At 43.7% G+C, this 17,844-nt stretch overlaps 2 protein-coding genes across 2 annotated transcripts; one reads left to right on the forward strand and one right to left on the reverse strand.

Moving 5' to 3' along the window:
- The first annotated feature begins 3,028 nt into the window (after positions 1-3,028).
- On the forward strand, positions 3,029-7,103 carry nkapd1 (NKAP domain containing 1). Its single transcript, XM_080006860.1, has 5 exons — positions 3,029-3,609; positions 3,958-4,046; positions 4,157-4,291; positions 4,438-4,491; positions 5,815-7,103. Exons 1-5 carry the CDS (start codon positions 3,541-3,543, stop codon positions 6,245-6,247), a joined length of 780 nt encoding a protein of 259 aa, XP_079862986.1. The 5' UTR covers positions 3,029-3,540; the 3' UTR covers positions 6,248-7,103.
- A 5,695-nt stretch (positions 7,104-12,798) lies between these two features.
- On the reverse strand, positions 12,799-17,398 carry lrfn1 (leucine rich repeat and fibronectin type III domain containing 1; the record flags this gene model as incomplete). The annotated part of the gene is made up of 2 exons (XM_080006783.1): positions 12,799-13,729; positions 16,023-17,398. 2 exons carry the CDS (start codon positions 17,396-17,398, stop codon positions 12,799-12,801), a joined length of 2,307 nt encoding a protein of 768 aa, XP_079862909.1.
- Positions 17,399-17,844: the final 446 nt, after the last annotated feature.

Genomic DNA, 17,844 nt, shown 5'->3' on the forward strand with positions numbered 1-17,844 from the left:
GGGATGAGTTCCAGTTTGCGGGGAGGAGGGTCGCTGCTCTCTGCCTGCTGGAGCTGTTGCTGCTGCTGCTGCTGCTCTTGCTGCTGCTGCTGCTGCTGGTGGTGGTGGAGCTGCTGGTGGAGCCGGAGCTTCCTCATCTCATTTGCAGGATCTCTTGCACCAGCAGCTCACATGCTTCCATTCTGGCTCTGGAACACAGTGTTTATTTTGTTCTTTGTGTGCAGAAAAAAAAGACAAGAGTGCATGGGTTTGTTTCCCCCCTTTCTGTCGGGTTTGTGTCCTTATTCCCTTCTCTGCTCTGCTGTCTTCCCCTCGGCGCTCCTCCGCCTCCGCCTCCCCCTCCTCCTCCCCCCTCTCTCCCTCTCTCCCCCTCTCTCTCTGAGCCTGATGTCAGACATGGCTCTGTCTGGGTGTTTTTTACCCTCCCCCCCCCCCTCTCTCTCTATCTCTCTCTCTCTTTCTCTCTCCCCCCTCTCCACTCTCTCTCTCTGAAGCACGCTCCTTCCCTCCCCACTGCTCTCCCCTTTCACCAGGAGGAGGGGAATGGGGTGCTTATTTTATTATACTGCTTTCCCTGGCTCCTTCCCCCTCCATTCCCATGTTTTTGTTCTGTGGGGTTTGTTTTCTTTTCTGTTTTGCCACAGCAAAAGGGTGCATAAATAGGACTAAATACAGGGTTGGAGGGGTGGAGGGAAGATGGGTGTGGCCGTGTGGGTGTGGTGGAATCATTTGCATTTGACAGAATCCAGAGTTTGGAGGGTTTGGTTGGACAGCATAGCAGGCAGGCGAGTGCAGACATGTGTGAGTGGTTAATGATATACTATACTGTATCTACAGGGAGAAGGAGGCATGAAGTGACTTCAACAAGCAGAGAAGTGGGGAAATGCTCTCTCTATGCTGCCATAGTATTTACAGCTGAGCAAATATGCATTTATTTAATTTTTTCTGGTGAATACACAAAGAAATCCATTGCTGCTATAGGGTTTTACCTTTCACAATTTGTATGTTGCCTGAACAGACAACAGAAACAAGTTTGAATCAGCGACCTTGACTCTTGTTTGAACCTTTTTGGGTTTGGGCCTTTTAATAAAAAAAATAAAATAATAACAACAAGAAGAACAATCTTTAATTGTCACACAGCACACCACATGCACGCACACATGCTTTTGGATGGTGGCCGGTGAAATGAGGCCTCTGCATTTAACCCATCCTGGCTTGTCCTTCCTCCGGGGGCACAGCCAGGAGCTGTGGGCAGCATTCGTGGACCTGGTGATGAGTGTCCATTGGTGGACGACGATGATGTGTGCATGTTTTTGGTGGGGGTCCTTACTGACGTTAGGTGGAGGAAACCCCATGTGAGCACGGGGAGAACATGCAAACTCCACACAGAAAGGCTCCTATTTGGGAGATAACACGCATGGTACCAACAGCGCCCCAGGCGGGAATCGAACCCAGGACATTCTTGCTGTGAGGCAGCAGTGCAATGCACACATAATAATAATTATAATAATAATAATAATAATAATAATAATAATAGTAATAATAATAATAATAATAATAATAATAATAATCATCATCATCATCATCATCATCAGCATCATCAACTTTATTGTCATCATCATATAACATTATGTCATCACAGTATTTTGAATGCAATTCTAATTGTAAGTCAAACAGTGAAGCATTTAGGTCATCAGGAAGGTTAAAGCAATTAAAGTGAACGCATTTTAGATTAAAGCTTAAAGCCGCTCTGTCAAACTTCAACCAAGGAACCAACCACGGTCCCACAGGATTTAAGAAGTCAGGATGGCTCATGCTCCGAAAGCAGGTCAGACATGTTGGGCTACGCCCTTAGTCCCTGACAGACAAGTGAGGATTCCAAATACATTTTTAATCCATGTTGTGTTTTTTAATGACACACTGGGAACCGGTTTAGAAATCCAAGAACCAGTGTAATATGCTGCTGCAATTCGTTTTCTTAACACCCGCTGATGTTAACAGGCTGTTTATTTGAAATATCTAATTTTTACATTTTCTATGAAACTTTTTACATTTATGTAAATAGATTATCCATGTACATTTACAAGGACACAGACAAATATAGAATAATTAAAAAATAAACACAATATATTACATGTTACATTATATTACATATCAATTCCCTGTTTTTGTTATTTCTTCTGTCTCTTGTTTATTTGTATAAATGTAATAGATTTATATTTTATTCTGATTAAAGCTCGAGATACTCCTTGATATTTTTTTTCTGATTGAACACACACTAAAGAACATACAAAAACCCGTAGAGAATACATACATTTAACATAATACAATATAAATGTTGTCAAAATGAACGAAAACAAAATTAAATATGGGGTATTTATACAAAACTACACATAGAAACATATGAATAAACGATCATTTATTAGTCCATGTTTGTGTTTAAGTCGCTGTTTATGGATACGATTTAACAGTGAATAAAGTTACAAAACGGAAGTGACGTAAGAGCCCGAGCGGGCTTTACTTTATTGATTCATTAACATCGTTACATTACGAAAACGGAAAATAATACGTTACGAAATAAACCGCTCAGTGTGACGTCAGTAAACATTGACGTGAGTAAACATTAAAAAAAAAGATTAAAAGCGAATTAAAAAATAATGAATGAATGAATGAATGAATGAACAGGGAAACGGAAGTAGCCGGTGTGGCAGGAGGCTGTACCGCTACGTTCCATCACAGTCGGAGCTCGTAAAAATAGAGAGCGGCCATTAGCTCCGAATTTCCGTGCATATTTTTGCGAGATAAAAGACCTGACTTTACAATGACACGGCGGAATACATCATTTACGGTGAAACCAACCCAAACATTTTACATTACACATTTTATTTGAAAAGAGGTCAAACTTCGATCTCAGATTCTCTTCTCTAGTTTGCATATTTTGTTAACGGGGGGGTGACTACCGAGTCACAATCACTTATTTCCGAGTTGTACCTGAACGCAGCATTGGATACCGTGGCGTTAACCGGCCTCAGCGCATCACGCTGATACCGGTGTGAGAAACTTTCAACAACACATCTCTAATGTCAGCTAAATGACATGCTTTAGTTAATAGTGGCTCTAATTCGCTATTTTGCCTTGATAACATTATTGCGCCCGGATCAAATCTAGTTCGATGGCGAACCGTAAGCCTAGCTAGTGCTAATCGGTTTAGCGAATACATTGCCATCGTTAGCATACAAGCTAGCGTTGTCGCCCTGATTGTGAAGGAATGACAAGACTTAAGGCTTATTAAGCGTGTTTACCCGATAACGGTGACACTATACGGTCTTAATTGATGCGTGTCAGTTCTTAAACCGTGCTATTTTGACGGCGTAACGTAATTGGAAACGTTAGCTGTGGCGCTACTCTGTCCCAGTGTAGTTGATGATACGTCACGTTAACTAATAACTGTTTAATGAATGTGCTTGATTTCCCAACAAGGGTCTTATTATTATTAGTGTTGTTGTTGTTGTTATTGTTGTCCCCCTGAAGGTGGACACCATGTCGAGGCTGACGATGGGACACGTCCTGCTCAGAAATGTAATCCGCCACACGGACGCTCACAACAAGGTGTGTGTGTGAGAGAGAGAGAGAGACTGGGGCAGTGGTGGAAGAAGTAGGAGTACTCTGATATCTTACTGAAGTACAAATGCCCTGTCACAAAATGACTGGCAAAAGTGAAAGTACCTCCTTTACCTGGGTAAAAGTACAAGTACTTACTCTTAAATGTACTTAAACAGTAACAGTACAGGTGGTGTCTTATTAATTTCCAAGGATATGGAGCTAATCAATCATTGATGATCAATCCTTAATGAGCTGTTTGATAGATCCAGTCCCTGATTTTTGATATTTATATGAATATAAATCCCACTAAAAAATGTGAAATGCTGAACATATTATTGTTGTTTTTCTTCTCAGATCCAGGAGGAGTCAGAGATGTGGAAAATGAGAGGATGGGAGAAACAGACGTCCCAAGTAACGAAGATACCTGATACAGAAATCCAGAGGTCTTAACAATCATTAAAATATGGCTGAACTGACATGCAAGCCAAAAAAAATAATGGCGATGAGGTTTGAAATATTTGAATTCAAATGATATTATTATTTTTATTTTAAGGGGTCACATGCACTGTGATCGAGTGTCAGCTTCCAGTGAACAGGTTAGATGGAAGGACTCGTCGGGACATGATGACAGAGAATCACGATACTGGTCTCGCAAACTGTACGAGTTTGAAGCCAATGACCCCGACAGGTATGGAATTCAATCATCACCGTTTAAATGTTAGTGGCATTTTTAGTTATTATTATATATCCTATGTATGGTGAATCGAAATGATCGTAATAGTGGAGACGGGTTTGCTTGAAGGACTTGTGTTTTGGTGTGTTCTCAACCCACAGATGGGGACATAGCGGCTTCAAGGAGCTCTACCCTGAGGAATTCAAAAGTGGCAGGTAAACACATAATTATGTTTTTTGCACACTGTAATTGGATGAATTTAGATTCATGTCCATAGTTTCAATTTGTGTCAGTGCTATGGAATGTAGACTAAATACTGCAAAGCAATGTAATGGCGTTAGCGGAGTACGCTCTGATCAAACTCTTGGTTTCCTGGGGCACAGGGTTGGCTTACTTTATTTAATCGTTTAAATTTGTGTGTTAAGGCTTCACCATTCCATAGAGATTGTTCACATTTTTGAAGAAAGACCCCACCCCCCCCCCCCCTAAAGCAGAGTTCCTTGGTATAATATGAATGCCATTATGGCCTGTGATATGCATGAACTAGGGCTATCTTAGATGGTGATTAGTTGTGATATAAATCATTGTGATTACCAATTTAAGTAGCCTTTTTCTTTGTCATTTTATCCCTCTAACATAGTACAAGCCTTTAGTAATGTAATAATACACATCCACCTTAAAAAGAACAGACTTTGGACGAGGCAGATTAGTTGAAGAAGTGTTAAGTTTTTAACCCCCGTCATACTATACCGCTCCGGATTGTGTAATGCAAAAGTAGAGTGATGTGGTGGGGCTGGTCAAAGACGTGAGAGAGAGAGAGGAATTTGTCAATTTCTACTTTGTAGTTGGATTTAGCAATAAGGAAATACTCATAGGTTTAGCCCAAAATCATAATATCATCATAAGCCTATGAGCATAGAGTATGACACCTGTGCAGCAAGAGGCATCTACATGTTATTATACACATATATTATACATATTATAACTTATTATTATTATGATGATTAGGTTATCTTATCATGCCAATCTGTGTCTTTATCCCTTATTTTACTCCCCGGTCCCTAAACCTGACATCGCCTCTTCATTCCTATGAAGTGTGTTTTTGGTGGATCCCCTATTTGATGTGGCCGTAATACTGTATATATGCAGTCTATCTACCATTAATGTACTCATTGTTTGCTCAATGACATAAAGTAATGTATTTAATGTATTTTTCTTCAGATTTATGCAGATCATATCTGAATTTAAGGTTCAGAGTGAAATTGTACATTAACGAGGCTATATATCCTTGTACATTTACATTAATATATCCTCTTGTATTCTCTTACATAAATGTATCCTCTTTTATATTTACAATTTTTTTCTCGTAAATGAACAACTTTAATCAGAATTGATTTTTCTTTATAGTGGCTCTAATATGCCTTCATAGAAATTCACCCCCAATGATCAAAAAGTCATGTTTAGCTTCACAGTTTCCCGGACTCATTTCTTCTCGTTTCTCCCAAAATGTGCTCACTCCACGTGTCGCGTGTCCACAGCGACAGCAGCTCCACCAGAAACAGCGGGCACCACAGAAGGAAAAAGCACCGAGCGGAGACGGACGCGCCCAAGCGCTCCAAGAAGTCCTCCCGGAAGAAGAAGAGAAAGAAAGAGGAGGAAAAGAGGAGGAGAGCAGAGACGACGAGCAGCGAGAGTGACGACGGCAGAGGGAAGAAGAAGAAACGGACTAAGAGCAAACACCGCAAGAGGAAGAGTAGGGGGGAGGAAGAGGGGGAGGCAGGCAATGTGGAGATGGAGGGAGAGAGGGAGCGGGAGAGGGAGAGAAGGACTCGATGCGGGAAAAAAAAACGGAAGCAGGTCTCGCACAAAGACTCGGACTCGGACGCTCAGAAGAAGAAGAAGAAGAGGAGGAGGAAGAACTGGAAGGAGGGAGACGAGGAGGAGAGGACGGACGACAGCTCCGAGGAGTGAGGCGTGTACACACACACACACACACACACACACACACACACACACACACACACACGCACACAGCTCAGGTTGTTTGTCTCGTTAGGCTTCTCTCGCTCCCCACCTCTTTCTACCTCTCTATCTTCCTCCACCTCTCTCTTTCTCTCGCTTTCCCTCTCTCTCCACCTCTCTCTCTCCCTCCACCTCTCTCTCTCGACTCACCATCTCTCTCTCTCTCTCACTCTCTCAGTGTTAACGACCACCAGTGTGAGTTGTCAGTCATTTCCATGGAAACGTCTCTCCACACCCGAAAGAGGATTTGAACATTATGGGGTGTTTCTCTGCGGGAAGTTTGAGGAGAGAAATGAAGGGATTGACTCCATCACTGAAATTAAATTATTTACACACATCAATTGTTTTAATATCTTTTTTTTTTTTTTTTTTTTTTTTTAATCTTTCTGTCTGAGCTGGTCTCTTTCAAATGGAGCTTTATGTCTGGAATTGACTTGTTTTTTTAAAAGGTTTTTTGTTTTTTGGGGGTGGGGACGTCATTGTTGAAAAGAAAAGTCAGATTATCCGGTTTCCTCTCAAAATACAAATATGTTAGGGGGTTAATTCTCCTGTCGGTGCCCCTGACCAAGGCACCGGCAGAAGAGCTGGAGTTGGTCCCTGGGCGCTGCACTGCGGCTGCCCATCGCTCCTAGGTATAGGATGGGTCAAATGCAGAGGATTTAATTCCCCCAGAGGGATTAATAAAGTATCCAAAATAAAGCAATGATTGCAAATGCCCTTGCGCGTTATGACCCACTGTTGGTGCTTTTATTCAATATTGTAAAATGTTTTTAGAATATGTCATGTGTCAAAACACCATTCTGTAGGTGAGAAATAAACTTCTATTTTGGTAGTTTTGCAAAGGAGTGTTTTTTACATTTTAAAGAGCAACGACATTTTTTTTTTTTTCATGAAACAATGTTTTATTTTCCCTCTTTAAAAGATTGCTGATCCTCATTTTGTTTTACTCAAAAATAAATGTTTGCTGAAAGGCAGAATCAGTTTAATATTTGAAGGTCACCTATTATGAAAAACTCACTTTTACAGTGTATGTGCACGTACATTTGGGTCTCTGATGGGCCTACTAACACAAAAGCCGTTCAGATTTGCCTCCCCCTCCTACGTCAAGTGGGGGCTAATTTGAATAATACCGCCCCCCCATCTGAGTATCTCCACCCACGGCTTGAGAACTACTTTTGCAAAGGTGCACCATTTTTTTCTCGCAAGCGCCGGACCCTCCTGCTACCATTATATGGATGCTAAGAGCTAAGCATGGGAAGTGCTCTGTTGTGGGCTGCACGGACCAGCACAAATCTTTTAAAATAAAGAGGAATTAACACCAACTGTCAATGACAAAACTGCAGACAAGGGAAACGTTAAGTATTAAAAAAAACTGTGCTGTGTTTCTTTTACTGTTTAGCACTAGCTAATGTTAATAGTTGATATACATCTAATATTTTAGATGTAATTTTCTAGAAAGGTCCTGGCGTCACTTGCTGCAGGATCCACAATAATGTTTACAGTATTAGTTCGTTAGTTGAACGTCTGTAAGATGAACTCCATCTTATCAACACTTCCAAATAACGGGAGAGTTAAATGAGAGAACGGGTGCTGATGTCCACAGAGTGTTTCCTGCTGCTGATTTTGTAGAGATTCACAAGAAGTTTACTGACTTGCCGTGAATCACGGAGGCCACTTCACCCCTGTCCTGTCCAGCGTGCAGGCGGAGTGGGGCGTGGCCACGTGGGGAGCAGCAGCTCCTTTGCATTCAAGCTACAGCCACAGAAAAACCCGTGGAGAAAAGGACTGAAACGGCGGTATAGAGGCATGCTAGAATGCATAATCCTGGTGGTATGTTCAGCAAAAAAAAACAACACGTTAATAACATGTTTTGAGGACCTCAGAGACCTATTTCACTTGTTGAAAAGGAGCTTATTATGTGACATTTAAAATGTGTGACTTTATCTGTACCTTTTGTTCCTTGACTGTGCGAACATCCATTTGGGTGAAAAGGCGGCCTGTCCCTTAGTAACTGTGTCCCATTTTGAAAATGTATTTAAATGTTTTAAAACTTGGGCTATATATCTGCTGTGTGTGATCAAAGCAACTAGATTAGAGTGAATTTGCGGTTTAAATAATCCCTTATCGTCTGGTTGATGCCACGGTAATTGCCGCTATCAGATTGTGACCCTTTCTGTGCTTCTCCTCGCGCTGCTTGTAGATAATCTAGAGCTTTGGCCGGATAATAACTGAGGAAAAGGGGATTGGTGAGTATTTTTTACATCCTATAATCTCTAAAGTCTAAGTAATATTCTGCTCTCTGACTCCTCGCTTTCTGGAAAGATATTTAAACTCACATTTAAAGTACAAAACCAGATTCTGAGGCATGTTAAACCTTTCCTGTTCAACTCCTTTGGTTGAGTTGACTTTTTTCTATGATGATAGTTATTTCTTTATGTCAAGCCGGGAAGCATCAGAATGGCTTTTTAACGTCCTAGGCTAATATGGTGGAACATGTATTTTTTTTTCAAATGTCACTAAAGTTCCAAACTTTTGAAATGTAACGTTTCTGACATTTTCGACATTATCATGAACGACACAGACGGTCATGATATACTGCTCCCGATTACTAGATAGATTTAACACTGCAGGCATTTTATATGTGCACATTTTGTAAATGTGCACCAGATTATTCATTAAAATGACAATATAATAATATATATTTAATAGTTTATTTATTTATTTTTTTTTTTTTTGTCTATTAATATTCAGGCATTTACCCCCCCAAGATAATATGTATTTATAGACATTTTCAACCGCATTTGTGATAGTTTGGCCCACAGCAGCTGCCTAGTTTGTCCAGATCTGGGTCGGATGGTGGAAAATATACATTATTTATTGGGTAATCATCCACCCAACAAAGAGCGTCCAACATTATATGTGACATCCAATATTTTAATGCATTAAAAATTAACAAAACTTTGTTTTACTTTCTGCACTGTGTCTTACAACTGTGCGGTATTGATCCATGTATCAAACAAAAGGCAAAAATCCTACTTTATTTAATGGTTCAGTTTAAATCCAGAGGATGTTTCCTGGGATGTACTGATCTATTTAAGGCTGAACTCTGCAGCACTGCAGTCCCTCGCCTCGCAGGATGCAACTGCTCCGTTTAAAGAGGTTCAGGCTTAAACAAAACAAACAAAAACAATAACCCGTTGAAACATTGTTTCGGCAGGAACCGGGGTCGCACACACTTTACGTTAAGAGATGGAAGCACAATCGGGGGGGGGTTGGAATTCACCATTTTCAGTTTTCAGGAAGCTTCATTCGGGTCTAAAAAAACCCAAAAACCTGATACATTTAGAAAAGATAAAACAAATGGTAGTGAAAGGAGTCTTGGGTTTAGTTGTGATGGAAGTGATTTTTAGAAAATGGAACAACAGCTCTGGTGAACCTGGAGACGATCACAGAGCGAGTTTGACCCGGATAGCTATTTGAGACGTTGCCCTCACTCATTTTCGGAACAATATTCATATTTTTTCTGACTAAACGGACAGGCTGTGTTCTCAGAAAGGATGCTTGTCCTATTTTTCTGGAAACTTAAAAAATACGTTTGCACCCCATTGCGCGGCATAGCAGCTATTGTTTTCAAGCAGCATCGTGTGATCCCGCGGTTTCGTACCCGAACACAGAAGTTACATAGTGCAAGAACAGGCGTTCGGGAGGGTGGGTGGGAATGAAAGAGGTGCCATTCTCAATATTACAAGTCAGTGCACCATCAAAATGATTTTGAAGCTGTTATTTTAAGGTAAAAAAAGTTACATAGTGTTGCTTTAATGGTATTTTGGTTGGAAATAAACTCTTTTTCAACTTTTTTTTTTTTTTTAACTACGGTTCTCATCCAAATCAATCAACAAAACTGTGTTTGTGTGTTTTTGGAGTCCTTCCACTCCAAAACCCTTGTAATGTAGTCTCCCCTTTTTGATTTCCAGAGTCTCAGCGGCACCGGTTACTTTTTAAAAGCAATCAAAAGCCACCAGCAATTCAAAATGTACTAATCACCACCAAAAAAGTCCTCATGTAGCTTTAAGACTTACATTGTCAATGGGTTTTTGTGTGTGTGTGTGTGTGTGTGTGTGTGTGTGCACGTGTGTGTCTGCGTGTGTGCGTGTGTGTGTGAAAACACCACTCATGTATTTCAGGAGCCTCTCATGCAGATAGCCACAAAGGGCCGTTCAGGACCAATTTGTAGAGAGAATGCAGGTTTGGTTCCAGCCAATTAGTCCTTCTCTCTGCTGACAAGGGCATCAGAGACCCTGTTCCAGGCTTCCCCTTCCAGATGAGGGAGCCTGGGAACCAGATCAAGGCAAAGCAGGGGAGGGTTCTCTGGTTTGGGTCCTGCTGAAGTCATAATGCATCCCAAAAAAAAGATGTATCTACAGTATACGTAGTGATTTAAATCCCGTCACGGAGCTGCACTGACCTTTAACACAAACGTCTGTTTCCCTCGTCTTAATCCCAAACTTCATTTTTACACACAAATGTGTATTTTTTTCCTTCTATGAATCCAAAATAACCACCTATGTTGCAGAACTTTATTAGAAATCACACCGCACAGACAGACATTCATTCAGTCCTAAAAATGGCTCTTCCAACCCGATTTCCAAATGCTAGTTTGACTGCAGAAAAATGTGCTCCCACAGTGGGAAGATGATTCACAAGATATGGAAGATAATGGATGCAACATGTCGCCACTGCAGCGTTCCACAGAATAAGTCGGAATTTAGTTTTCAAATCAGTGTTGTGAGGTTAGAACTGATCAAAAATTTTGTGAAGAGTAGTAAATTCCTTGTAGTATTGTTATATGCACTGCACGTTATTAATGGTATTGGGGTCATCGGCATAATATTTTAAAAGGTTAAAAAGTTCAGTTTCAAAGAAGGCCTTGATTGACAAAACTGAAATTACTGGCAGTGTTATTTAACGCAAAGATATACATCTGAGAGATGCTATGAGGCCAAATAATTATCACGCTGATAATAATTATTGTTTCTGTCCGCTCCCTCTGGGGGGGGCTTGTCTTGGTTTCTGAGTTTGGAAAGTGTCTTTTGTTTATCTCTATGGTCCAGGCTTTTGACAAGAGGCCACCTTGGCCATCTGCCCCTTCAGCCCCCTCCAACCCCCGTTGAAGCCACATTGGAACGCTTTGTCGCCACCTAGTGGACACAATCCTAAGAACAACCATGTTCATGAATAACAACTTGCATTTTTTGGAGTCAATATTTTGCAATATAAAAGGCCTCAACAATATTAAGGCTCCAAGGAAACACCAAACCTAAATAAATAATCTTGAACATTAACATTTGATTAAAACTCCACACAGGCTCGCTCCTCTTTGATAGTTTGACGGTGTACTGCGTTCCGGCCGAAGGGAAGGGAAGGAGAAAAAGAAAAATGCCTCGGTGACACACATGGTACAGTTAACTCACACAAAAAATTTAATACCCTTTTTTCGCCAGGGATCAGTAGTCCAAACGTCGACATACTAAATAGAGAGAGGTGCGATGACAGAGGTTTTTAATATAAAAACTTGCATCCGACACCCAAATGCTTTGTAAAAAGTCATGTAGCCTATGACTTATTTACTTACATAGTTAGTACACATACACCAAATTTTTTTTTTTTTTATATACTTAATATATGTATTTTTTGTAGTTGTCGTCTTTTATCTAGACCAGCCAGATACAGTACCGATTATCATACAGTCACATCAGAAACAATACCTATTAATATCATACAGTCCCACAGGCTGCGGATCCACCCCGCTAATGCTAATGTTAGAAACTGGTATGTTTATACTTCTAGTATCATTTTATTATGGTATAGACTGGTGGTGATACTTGTCCTTGTATCTCGTGTCTTCTGTGCAAAAGTTTTTTTTTTTTTTTTTTGTTTGTTTTGTTTTTTTTCTTCTGAAAGAACCAAAAATGATGATTGACGTACAGGACACCTGGCTGTTCATTATACATAGTGATATCGAACGAGTTAACATAGAAACAGTCACATCCAAAATGCCACATCCCGCCCTTGGCATGATCAGAGAGAGAGGAAACGAACAGTAAAAAGACAAAAAAAACAAACCGAAAAGAAAACAGCTAAATCGAAATAATGCTCCCCAAACTGTGGGGGGAAGGTCAATGACTACGGTGAGCAGCATCCTCCGTTCATACATTTTCTTTTCTTTTTTTCTTTTTTTTTTTTTGAGAAGTAAGGCACTGCTGCATAAAGAAATGGCCGACCAACCTCTCTGGGATAATGATGAGGAGGCGGGATGAAACTTCGCCTGTGTTCTTCTCCAGCGACTCACACAAGGGCCTGTGTGCCATGTGATCGCTTTAATTAACGTGTGAATTTTTTTTGTATACAGTATGTAGACAAGACATGAGGCTTATATTTTCGTGTGTGTGTGTGTGTGTGCGCTGAGTGTCTGGAGCCCGAACGGTCCGGACCTCCTTCCCTCACACCGTGCTCTCCAGCATCCACTCGGTGCTGCTGAACGTGACCCTGCGGCTGGCGAGCGGCGAGGACTCAGCGTCCAGCTGGTTGGTGGACTTGTGCCACCTGGTCCTGGCCGCCCTGCGTGGGTAGCTGTGGCTCTGAAATATGGAGTAATCCCCGCCGTCGAAGGAGAAGCGGTGCCTAGTTCGTGCCAGCTCGTTGGGGAGCAGCCCCATGTTGGCCAGGGCAGTCTTCTTGTCCTTGAGCCGCGGGGCCTCCTTGGTGCCGCCGGCGTTGGGGCCGATGAGACACAGGGACATGGTGGAGCCCGTCAGGCTGCTGTCCGTCTGCGTGTCCTCGGACGGCGGGCCGGAGCGCTGGGCGTCCAGGCTGGTCCTCCTCTTCAGCTTGTCCACGGCCAGCGGCGGCAGCTCCACCTCCAGCACGGCCGCGGTGGCCGTCGGGCGCTCGCCCTTCTTGTCGTCATCGTCGTCCACCCGCAGAACCAGGGCCATGCACTCCTTGGGGGGCGGCGGCGCCGGGGTGTCGCGGCGGCCCCCCTCCTCGGACGGCTGCTTGGAGGCGGAGCGCTGCAGCCGGTGCTGGCTGCCGTTGGTCTGGGAGCGCATGCCGGTGCCGCCCTTGGCCTTGCCCTGGTCCTCGGGGCCGCTGTAGGCCTTGTAGCGGATCATGAGGATGATGATGAACACCAGCACTGAGGCCACGATGATACCGCCGATGATGATGATCATGGTTCCCCCCAGGAACTGGCTGTGCATGAAGCGGCACTGGCTGACCTCGCTGGCCGTGTGGAACTGCACGCAGCCCACCACGCGCGTCGCCGTCAGCGACGTGATGCCGTCGTCGTACACGGCCAGGACGCACAGGTCGTACTCCCGGCCGGCGGCCAGGTCGTTGATCAGGAAGGTCTTACTGGTGGACGGGATCATTCTGAGGGGACAACAAAAACGGTTGAATCATCTCACTGGTCACACACGTCCGGTCTACACCCGTGTTTTCAGACTACAATACACATGCTGATTGGGGGGGAAAAAAAGGTGTCAAATTCACCATTTCGACTCCTCTCATCGATACGGATTAACGTTACACGCGAGGGAAATGCCTCAAAAGAACAACGGGAACGCATTACCGGAGTCAACCTATTTCAGATCAAGGAGCCATAATTCTGTCCCCCCTCTGTCAACCCCCCCGTGACATCATAACAAATCAGTGTCACTATAGACTGAATGTCGTAGCCCCTTTTTTAATCTGCCATAAGCCACTTTATATTTATACTTGTCTTTTTATATTGTTTTATATTGTGCGTGTGTGGGTGCATGGTGTGGGTTATGGGGAGGAAGGGTGGGTGGGAGTGCAAATTGATGTAAATGTGAATCTATGGGTGGGTTTTGGGGAGTGAGGGAGAGAGAGAGAGAGTGTAAAAGCGTGTGAATGTTTGTACTTCTTTTGAATGGAGAGACATTTAGTTGTATGTGCCACATGCAATGACAATGAAGGCATTCTGATTCTGATTCTGATTCTGATTCCATACACATTGGGCTACAGAACCCATGTGATAAGATTTAGTCTCTGGGACCCCAATCGGAGGCGATATTTTTTATGGTTGAGTCCAAACTTCCACACCTGTCTACGCTGTAGTCGCAGAGATAAGGGTGACACCAGGATCAAAACAGTCATTATTGTTCCGTCTTTAACATGTTAGCACCAGTAAATTGTGAGGAACTATGAATTAATCGTTTTGCTGGGGACCGACCTGAAGCCCTTGGCACCCCACCTAGAGTATGCCACATTATAAAAAGTGTCTATAAACTCAAAATGATGACAGCGGAAAACCACCTCAGCGACTTTTTGTCTCGAGTGATGGAAGAGGTGAAGCGGCGGGGGTGGGGGGGGGCAGGTAAGAAGAAGGTTGTTTTTTTTCCACTCTTCTCCTGCGGTCCATGTCATAACACTAACAGGAAATGTCAGTCAGGGCCCTGGGCCAATGCCTTGCACGTTGCTATTTCCTTCCAGTGCAAATAACAAACGGTGAAATAAGGATTTAAGCATTAGCTGCGTTACAAGGCAATAACGCTCGACGCTCCCCCCTCACGTCAGAATCTGAACAAATGTAATTTATAATACAGATGATGGTCTGTTTTATAAATACAATTAAACAGGATCATATACAGCACCTCATATCAACTGTCTGGGCAATTATTGATTGAAACGACTTTTTTTTACATGTTTATGTTTATACACCATACATCGTATGCACTGAATGAGATGCAAGTCAATAGTGTTTTTTAATGAGGTGTCTCATCAATTCTGCATATTTGAGTTTCTCTATAGTTGATATATAGGCGATGGCTGATACAACCAATTTAAAAAGTTAATTAAACCACATCTTTTTAAACTGTTTTGCATTAGTTAATAAGCGGAAATTTCTCAAATTCATTGACTATCAACCGCCGGTTAATGTCGGCCGAATTAAAAACCACCAGGGCTTAACCCATCATACACGGTTTGATGTAATGGTAAAAAGATGGCCGTCTGAATGCACTTGATTAAACTATGCTGATTAAAAGACTTTGATTCCTACATGTTTTTTTAAATTCCTATATGCGGTGCACAGATTTCTCATTTCTCTTTCTAATCCATTGACACTCAACGTTTTCTCTTTTCTCAATCACCAAGGTTGACCTAATGCTTACGTTTATCTTCTTCATTTCTCCAATGGTAATTCCCTAATGCTTATTTAAACCATTATACATTATACACGTTTTCTATAATGTAATACTAACGTCTGAAAGTGTGACGACAATCCTCCATTTTTTGTTTCCTACATTTATTTGGTGCGCAGGTGTTATTTGCACATACTATTGAAGGACAGATCAGATTAAAGGACTTGTAAAAGGGAGGGATTATTACAGAGAACAGTTAACTTTTTTTTTTTTTTTAACAAACAATGTTAATTGTTCAAATAAAGAAGCCATATCGTCGTGAATTGTGTATTTGGCGGATGACACTTTGTTTGCAGATCTTATGCGAAAAACTACACTGAGCAGATTGTGTTTATTTTTGGACATAGTTAATCACCCTTCATCTGTGAGATGTATGGATGCCTTTTAATGGGCCATCGTACAGCAGATGGGCATTCCAGATGGCTAACCCTTTGTCAATTCCCCTTTCTGCAGCATCCCTCCCATCCTCCCTCCGCCCGTCCTCCCCCACCAGGGCTCACCTGTAGACCAGGGTGTCGTCGGCGGTGCTGTTGTACTGGATCTGGTACATCCTGATCCCGGGGATGTGGCGCTCGGAGGGCCAGTGAATCACCGCGGAGGACGAGGTCAGCTCCGCCACCATCACCCTCCGGTCCTGCTTGTCGTGGCCCTTGGAGTCGTTGCCGGATTTGGAGGAGGTGGTGATGTCCGAGAGGCCCGGGTCCTCGCGCATGTGGCCCGTGTTGTTCACAAACAACGGCAGAGGGATCATGTTGATCTCCACGGCGGCGGTGGTGATGCCCGCGGCGTTGGACGCCACGCAATTAAAGGCCCCGCTGTCCTTCAGGGTGGTGATGAGAATATCGAGGGTGCCGTTATCGTACAGGATGGTGCGAGAGTTGTTGTGCACCAGCTTGCCGTCTGGCGAGCGCCAGTGGATGTCTGGGTCCGGATCTCCCATGGCCTTGCATTTGAGAGTGACACCCTGGCCTTCCATCACAAAAGGCTTAGTGGTGAGGTGTTTGGTGATGAGCGGCGGCTCGCAGATGAACTCCTCCTCTTGGATCGACCAGAAGTACTTGTCCATGAGATGCTCCGGGGAAGCGCAGGTCTCCAGGTCGTCCTCCCTCGTCAGCCTGCGCAGCCACAGGAGCTCGCAATTGCAATGGAGGGGGTTACCCCCAAAACTCACCGCCAAGGACGCGGGGTTGGACCCCGTGGCGTCAGAGAGCACCTGTGCGTGCTGGAACAGGCTGTCTGGAGGCAGCTTCTGCAGCCTGTTGGAGGTCATGTCCAGGCGGACCAGCTTGGTCAGCAGCGTGAATGTCCCGGCTCCGATGTGGTCAATCAGGTTGTGGTCCAGAGTCAGCGTGTTGATGTTGGCCATTCTAGCGATGGCCTCCCAGGGAAGGCTCCTTAGGTTGTTGTTGGACAAATCCAGGTCTTCTATGGTGGAAACAAACTCATCAAAGGAGGTGGTGGCCACATGGTGGATCTGGTTGTTTCCAACGATCAGGTGGCGCAGGTTCACCAAGCCCTTAAAGTGGTCGCTCTTGATAATGCTGAGGCGGTTGCCGTCCAGGTGGAGCGCTCGCAGAGACCGCAGGCCCAAGAAGGCGTGAGGCGTGATCTGGCTGATGGTGTTCCGGGACAGGGTGAGGTGGACCAGGCTGGTCATGTTGAAAAAGTCCTTTCTGCGGATGATGGTGATGAAGTTGTCGGTTAGACGCAGCTCCACGGTCTTGCGGTCGATGGTGGGCGGCACGAAGAGCAGTCCGGTTTTGGCGCAGAGCAGGGTGAGGGTGGGGGAGAGGTGCTGGCAAATGCAGCGTCCCGGGCAGCTGTAGCCCTCCACCAGCACCGCACACAGCAGCACACACAGGGCCAGGCGCTCCATTGTGGGTTCGGTGCCAGATCCTAGGTGCGGGTAAAAGGAGAAGGGAGATATTAAGACCAAGATATTATTCCCAATTTCATAAATAGACTATTTATAAGATCACGCCGTCCATGATTACTGACACTTTTGATCCGGGTGTCAATCCCAGCTTGGTACCTGCTTTTTTTTCTGATATCACCGCACGTGGGATTATAGGAGGCGCGGCCCAAACTGTCAGAACCATGAGTCTCCGTTCCGTTCTGATTAAAATAAGACGCAGATGATTACAGGAGTGGCTGAGACGCCACCAGGCAGATCACCACTCAGCCATATAATTTGTTGAACGATCGCAGCAGAGTTTTAGTCTATATTAAGCAAATATGCCAAGCGCATTTTCCGTGATACAATGGGGGCGTGTGTGTGTGCGCGTGCGCCTGTGTTTTCCTGGGAGTGAGCTCGCCATTGGC

The sequence above is a fragment of the Zeus faber genome, assembly GCF_960531495.2.
Source record: "Zeus faber genome assembly, chromosome: 9".
Taxonomy (NCBI): domain Eukaryota; kingdom Metazoa; phylum Chordata; class Actinopteri; order Zeiformes; family Zeidae; genus Zeus; species Zeus faber.

Excerpts from the sequence above, each read along its gene's own strand:
- nkapd1 (XM_080006860.1), top strand. The coding sequence starts at position 3,541 with ATGTCGAGGCTGACGATGGGACACGTCCTGCTCAGAAATGTAATCCGC. Across the intron at positions 3,610-3,957 it reads ACACGGACGCTCACAACAAG|ATCCAGGAGGAGTCAGAGAT; the intron begins GTGTGTGTGTGA and ends TTTTCTTCTCAG. Across the intron at positions 4,047-4,156 it reads CCTGATACAGAAATCCAGAG|GGGTCACATGCACTGTGATC; the intron begins GTCTTAACAATC and ends TTTTATTTTAAG.